The 7900-nt window shown below is 30.6% G+C and overlaps 1 protein-coding gene across 1 annotated transcript in view; it reads right to left on the reverse strand.

The window, feature by feature from the left end:
• Nucleotides 1-7232, reverse strand: part of CDH19 (cadherin 19) — a 60658-nt gene extending 53426 nt beyond the window's left edge. The window contains exon 1 of the mRNA XM_022584310.2: nucleotides 2212-7232. Within this exon, the coding sequence (XP_022440018.2) occupies nucleotides 2212-2406 (195 nt within the window). The 5' untranslated portion in view covers nucleotides 2407-7232. The remainder of the gene's footprint in view (nucleotides 1-2211) is intronic.
• Nucleotides 7233-7900: the final 668 nt, after the last annotated feature.

Raw genomic sequence — 7900 nt, forward strand, 5'->3', positions numbered from 1 at the left:
ATATACCCTTCTGAAAAGTAAGAGCTTCTCTGAAAATTTACAAAGTTAGCCAAAAAATACAACCTTAATTTCATAATTTTTCTGATAGCTTGAAGTACAATATATTATTCTGGACTAATTAATAATTTTTTCTATGTGATTGTGGAGAATATCTAAAGATATCTAAAACAACTAATTTTAATAATGTGTTGAACATCACTGCTCTACAATGAAAGAACCAAATTAGAGATAATAAAAAGATAATAAAAAAGAGTTACAGCTTTTAAAATTTGAAAGTCCTTCATTACTCATAAAAGTGAAATCCCCATGCCCCAGTGATAAGAAATTGTGGAAAACAAATGTATTCTCCAATAAGTATACCAAATGAAAGCAATGCATAGCCCCTGGTTTCCAAATATTGTTTCAATGTAGTTTGAAAATTTGAATGTTAGAATGAAGACAAGTCAAATTCAGTCATGAATAAATGTATTTCAAGTATATTCATGTTAATTTTCATAGATCAGTGAGCTTGATCTTTTTAAGAACCCATATTTAATTTTTTAAAAAATTGAACATCTTCCTCTTGTTGTCACTAAATGCATAAGTTAAACACATTTCAATTTTGTGGATTCTAGTGTTATAAAATTTTCTGTATTTCCATTCAAAAATATTTTTTCAATTACATAGTTACTATCAATTTGGCAAATCAATATGACTAAATTTTTACCTAATTGTGCTTTCCAAATTTAATCTCTTTTAACAAACAGATCAAAAAGAAAGTTATTTTGGACACATCAACTACATTTTATTTTTACCAGCTCTGTTATTATAAGCATGTACGTATTCATTATTACTCTATTTTAAACCAGTTACCTGCATGTGGTTTAAGCTTAATGAGGCTGTTTAGAGGAAAAGATATCTGTTAGAATATTTTCATAAATATTTTTACAGAATGAAAAAGAAGCAAAATAAACCACTATATGAAAGGAGGAAATGGGAGATATGTGTAGGGAGCAGAAAAACAAAACCCAGAAAATGTGAGTTATTCAGTGACTAGTCCCTGTTCTGACTGCATTGATGCACTTCCCTGTAGAGCCTTACCACTAACATTCGCCTGCCAATAGTAGCATGTCTCCTTATTCAGTGGTGGGAGAGCCTATGGGGGTCTGTGGAGTCCACTGTAAATATGGCTAGAGACTCAGGTAACTAGCAGACACTTAACAACGGACCTCACACTGTTCTGCCTGTGCTTTACCTGGAGTTATCTTAGAAAATAAAAAGGGACGAGAAGTATTACTTATAGCAGGCAGGCACGCGCGCGCGCACGCACACACACACACACACACACACACACACACACACACACACGATTGAAATCTGTTTGCCTAAAACCCTAATCTAGGCCTTTGGACGAACGTACTCATATATTTGGCTGATGGGACAGATGAACCCATATGGAATCCAGACAACACGCTAACACTGCAGCTCTCCTAAAAGGGCTAGAAAAAGAGAGTTAATAAATTTTGAGTGTTTCACACTTTGGACCCAATTAAATTTTAGTGTCAGTTAATTAGTGGTTAAACTTATTTCAGTACATTCATCCAGAGAAAGAGCCTTACAGAGAAGGACATGATATTATAACTACCTCTGTTTGAAGAAAATCAAATAATAGCAAAACACAAAAACATAAATAGGAAATGTTTTGTCTCATGAAGGAAATTTTCTTAAAATGTATTCTTATAAGAAAATGAAATAATTATTTGTTTTACTTCAACTTCACTAATCAAATGAAGTGTGTAGGCTCTTGAAGCTGCATAACTGTAAAAGGACTTGGTATTAAACTGCTTCATTAAAAATTAATGAGGGGTAAATCAACACCTGCTTAGCATAATGGAAAATCAGGCTAAATACCGTTGGTAAACATTACTGTTCTCCGTGTGGTGGCTTTGATCCATTACCAAAAATAACACCATCACATTTCCAGATGTTGATAAATGCTGCAATTTTGTATGAGGTTAAAGTGAAATTTAAAAACCAGAGCTTTCCCTCTTCTTCAAGTTTTTGCGACTATTTTAGGTGCTTGCAAATATAACAATCAACTATGCTGGTGTTTGAAGCTTTCTAATGTTTCCAGTAAGAAAAACGGAGAATTCATCAAATACCAAAGCCTCCTCCACTCTTTCGATCAGATTTACAAGGTTATTTCCTGTAGCACTTTCAGAAAATCAGTACCTGGCCAATGTGATGTCTAGTCTTATTCATTTCTTCTGGTACAAAAAATTGGTTCCACATCCAGCCCCGCCTCACTCTCAAATGAGATCCCGCTGGGTGCTTAACTTCCTCTGTTTTAGAGTTTTCTGTTGCTATAAGACAAGGCAATAGGAGAGGAATTCCCAACATAAAAGGCAGCAATAAGCAGCAATTCATTCTGATCTTGATTCCAACTGGTACTCTTCAGAGAAACAGTATGTTGCAAACAAAAATCTTATGTTCCCTTGTAATATTTTTAACTCTTAGGTATCTTTCATATTCCTAGAGAACAAAAAACAAAACAAAATTCTCGACATTTAAAAAATAACATTTTCTTGCATAATTGTTAAAGACATGATACAACTTTTGCATCTGTAAAAATGGAACAGAAATACACACTCATCTTCCAGTTAAGCTACTTAATTATGTTTTGTAACTCAGCAATAATTTGAATGGTACAATTACAAATTTCTGCTCAGTCATTGTAGTCATAAATTTGCCTGAAGGTTGAAAAGTTGCTCTAGCAATCTCCTTGATTGATAACTGACACTGAGATATTTTTAAAAATTTAACCTGCTTACTTCTTCCTTTCTATCTCAGTAAAATTCAAACTATCCAATTAAATCAACCATCAAGCCAGGGAAAAATGTGACATTTTCCCTCTTTTTCAATAGATACGCTTTGTCATCCAGTTTCCCATGTTATGGTATTTTACATAGCTAATTAAATAGACAAAATGGCAATTCAACTTAAAATCTGGGGGATTTAAACATTTACACCAATTTATACTGATGTTATAAAACATCATGTGAATAGAAATCCTGTTAAGATATTTTTATATTGCAAAAGATATGAAAGAAATGTTTTTCATCTTAACAAAGAAATAAAGCCATTTTTAAAAAAATAAATGAAAAATTACAGTGCTTGGGTAAAATGGCTGAATGTTTATAATATGTAAAATGGAGATGAAAGGTATCTTTTAGTATGTAAATATTAAGACAAAAAAACTCAAGCTACTGACTTTTCCATTTAAAATTTTCCATTTACCTGATACTGATCATACCAGCTCTCCATGATATGATTGGTAATTCTCACCCTTATATGAAACTGAATAACTTTGCAATTTCCACATCTATATAGAGCCTCCGTATAACCAAATTGGATTTGTTTGTTTGGGATTAATGAAGAAAAATAATTTTGTCCAATCTACAATGCCATAATCAGCAGAAAAGTCATAGAATCTCTTTCTGCTAGGAGTTTTTCATATGACCTTGTTTTGAATTTTCTCCACATATTTTTGATTGTCCCTGACAGGTTTTTTAGGTCTTTGGCTCGTTAGGAAGAGTTGTTAAAAACACCTAATTAAGAAAGAACACATTGTCATAAACGGGGATCCTGTGGTCCCACTGTAATTCTTTCAAGCAGATGTATTCTTTGTTATAAGTTTACTTAATGAAAGTCATGAAGAAATTCAGCTGAGGTGAAAATTAAAGATGAATTTCACCCTATGTTAAATATTTGAAATTCTTATGTCTGTTGCTTAGAAATAGCTAAAATATATATTTTGATAGCTAGTGAATAATGAAGACATTTGGAACAAGTACAGTTTTCTTTATGAGAAGATATTTTGTATAAATTTGTAAAACTATCACTAACAGTGATATGAATTATGCTTAAAATGTTGGGTAAATAACATCTATGTTAACTTTATATTATGGTATCTTCATACATCTAAACAGAGTATAATGAACACCTATATACCATTACTTAGGTTCAAAATTATCAAAACACGGTCAGTCTTGTTTAATCTATATACATATCCACTTCCTGATATTAAAACAAATTTTAAATGTCGTTATCAATTTAACCATTCATTACACACACACACACAAACACACTTGGGCACAAATGCTATATGACCTTTTTAAAGATCAAAATTAAATACTAAAAATTAAGAGTAAGTCTTCAGTATAATCAAATATCCAACCAATACTCAAATTAAAATTCTTTAAACATCTTTGAGTCAGGATTCAGCTATGTCCACACAATGCAGTTTGTTGAGACATTTGTTAAGTCTCAGTTAATCCACAAGATTCATGACTCTAAATTTAATTTTTCTTTCCATTTATGTCTTGAACAAACAAGGTCATTGATCCTATAGAGTTTCCCACATTATGGATTTTTCTGACTGCATGCCCATAGTGTGTTTTAATATAGTTCTTTATTCCCTTTAAATTAGTAGAGTCTTGATTAGATGCAATTTTAAATATTTGTCAACAGTTCTCATAGCTGATGCTGTATCTTTTATATTCCATGATATCTGGAGGCACAAAATACTTAGTTTTGTCACATTTTGTTTCCTGTCCTGAAGTTGTTGGTCTTGTTCCTAAGATTCATTAGGAATTCATTCATTCATCTCTGTCATTTGAATCATTTATTATGAATTTCTTAGTCACCCTTTCTTTTAAAGTTTTACCAGTTATTGATGACAATTGTCTAAATCAAATATTTCAGTGACCATGTGATGAAACACAGCAAAAAAAGAAAAACTCAAAAAATGAAACTCCTAGAACTGAATGATATAATATCTGAAATCCAAAATTGTTTTATCAAAAGATTGAACATTAAAGAAGAAAATGTCATTGGCTTAAAGATTGCTTTATGGAAATGATTCAAATTAAAGTAGAAAGATAACATCGACAGTAGAAAAAATTATTTTTAAAAATAGAGAGAATTTCAATAATTATGGGACAATCTCAAATAGTATAACATATATATATAACTGGAGTCCCAAAAAGAAAGAAGAGAAAATAATAGTGGCCAATGGTTTTTCAAACGTGCAGAACAATATCCCACCCAAAAAGACACTCAACAAACACTAAGCAAGAATAAAACAAAACAAACAAAAATCATGTTATTGTAAAATTACTAAAAATAAAATATAAAGAGAAAATATTAAACACTAACCAGAGGAAAAAGGGAAATAATAAGAATATCCATTAAATGTTCATTAGAAATAATGTAAGACTGATGGCAATAGAATGACATGCATAAAGTTCTGAGACAAAAACTTTTAACATGTAATTACATATCCTTCAAAACAAGAGTAATATAAAGCAAATTAGAAGAATTAATCAATAGCACAATTGCACTATAAAAATATTAAGTAGAAACTCTTCAGAATGAAGGACATATGAACCAACATAAAGTAATGAAATTAGAAGGCAATATTAAATATATAGATAAATATAAAAGGCTTTTTTATTAATATTTTAAAAATACTTTACTATTTATAAATTAATAACAATATTATGGGATATATAACATGCATAATATAATGGCACAAATAATGGGATGTGGGAAATTAAACTATCTGGTGGTCAGCCTCTTACATTATAGTTAAAGTGATATAGCAATTATTCAAGTAGACTGCTGTGAGAAGTGAAGGATGCACATCGAAATCACTAGAGCACTCACTGAAAACAAACAAAAGGCCATATTAAGTGACTAAGAAAGGGAAAAAAGATTCCAAAAATTACCTTCTATTAGTACAATAATAAACAGGAGAATAAGGGGAAAGAAGTAAACTCAAGAGTGTATAGCAAATTTAACCAAATGAATCATTGCATTAAAAAGAGATTAATAAAACACAACAACTAATATGCACTGTTTGTCAGTTTTGGATTTAAAAACTTAACCCAACTAGGTACTAAAGAAATCATTTAATTATAAATACACAGATAGGTTGTAAGGACAAGGATGAGAAAAGATATACCATAAAATAATAATCATAAGTTAGCTGAAATGCTGTATTAATATCTCAGAAACAAGACCTCAAGACAAGAAGTATTACCTGCCATAACAAGTACATTTATAAAGATAAAAAAGTAAATTAATCAAAAAGGCCTAACAGTCCTATGTGACTGAAGTTAATATCAGAGCTTTAGAATACATGAAATAAATATCAACAGTGCTAAGGAGAAGTAGACAGTTATAATCGTGGAGTAGGTAACACTGGTCTCCCCTATTGAAATGCCAATAGGACAAAAAAAATTCACTGACGTATAAAAAATGTTAAAAGTACCATCAATCAACATAAAATAATTAAGACTATAGATTGCTGCACCAAATGGAATATAGTTTCTTTTCATGCACTGCTGGTGGGAATGGAACCCGGCACAACAATTGTAGAAAACAGATGCGGAGTTTGTTAAAAACTTAAACATACGCTGACCGTATGATCCAGCCATTCTGTTCTCAGATATTTGCCCCAGAGAAATAAAATTATTTGCCCATACAAAGACGTTTACAAGAATGTTTAAAGCAACTTTATTTATAATAGCCCAAACTGGATACAAATCAAATACCCACCAACAAGTTAATGTATTAACAAAGTGTGGTATGTCCATGTGGTGTAATAATGCTCAGTAGTAAAAAGAAATGAGCTATTGATGCACAAAGTGACATCTCCAACAGTTATGCTGAGTGAAAGAAGCTTGACAAAAAGTAGTGCAGATTGCATGTTTCCGTTTATATATAATTCTAGAAAATTCAAAGCTATTACAGTGACAGAAAACAGATAAGTTCTTGAGAGAGAATAGAGATGGAGAGGAATAGGAAGAAGGTATTACCAAGGGTCCCAAGAGAAAATTTGGGGGTGATGGCTATGTTCATTATCTTGATTGTGATGATGGTCTTACAGAAGTATAAATATGTCCAAAAAATGAAACCAAAATAATCAAACAAGTCCAAATTGTTAATCTTTCTATGGATTTTCTACCCACCTTGTGATCTGTGGAACAGCAGCATCTTATTAAAAATGCTGAATCTTGAGCTACTCCAGATATACTGACACTGAGTCTGCATTTATCACACTATGTGTGAGATCGTATACACAATGAATTTTAAATAGCATTTGTCTATCAAAAAACTGATATAATTTCTTCATGTCAGTAGTTTGAGAAAAAAAGTGAGGGGTTTTAAAGAAGATAATATACTAGATTAAAAGATGTTTAAGACACAAAACAAGTGTAAAATGGAGATATTATCTAGATCTTGATTTGTATAAGCCTGTTTTTATCTTTACATTTTTATGAATCTGTAATATTTAATATAAGTTGGTTATTAGATGATAAAGAGAAAATATTGTTAATTTTATTAGTTATAAAAGTTTCTTTCTGGTCATACTGGTAATTAATATCCTTGAAACTGGTTAATAAGTATTTGCACAGCTATTTTTTTTATTCTTCACTTGTGTTTAAAACATATATATTCAACAATAACAAAAATAAAAATGATTTATTTTTCATTTTTAAAATCACTATGATGGACCAAAATTATTAAATATTTTAGTACCAGCCATTGATGAAAATATACAGAAAATAGAACTCCTATACAATGTTAATGAAGCTGAAAATTTGGACAATAATTGTGGAGATCATTTGTCCAAATTTAGTATATTTAAAAGTTAGCTTAATCTATAAACTAAGAGCTTCTTTTTTACTGCTTTACACCTAGAAAAATTTGTCCACTTAGAGGTAAATGTCAATTGGATTAACTAGAAAAAAAGTATAAAAAAAAAGTTCAAATTAGGGCACCATGTGATACCAGATAAAAATGTTTCAAAGTTGTAAGATGATGCCATATGAGACTATTCTCATAAGTTGATTTT

This window comes from Delphinapterus leucas, chromosome 14, assembly GCF_059928025.1.
Source record: "Delphinapterus leucas isolate spDelLeu-1000000601 "Yukka" chromosome 14, BTC_Dleu_Yukka2, whole genome shotgun sequence".
Taxonomy (NCBI): domain Eukaryota; kingdom Metazoa; phylum Chordata; class Mammalia; order Artiodactyla; family Monodontidae; genus Delphinapterus; species Delphinapterus leucas.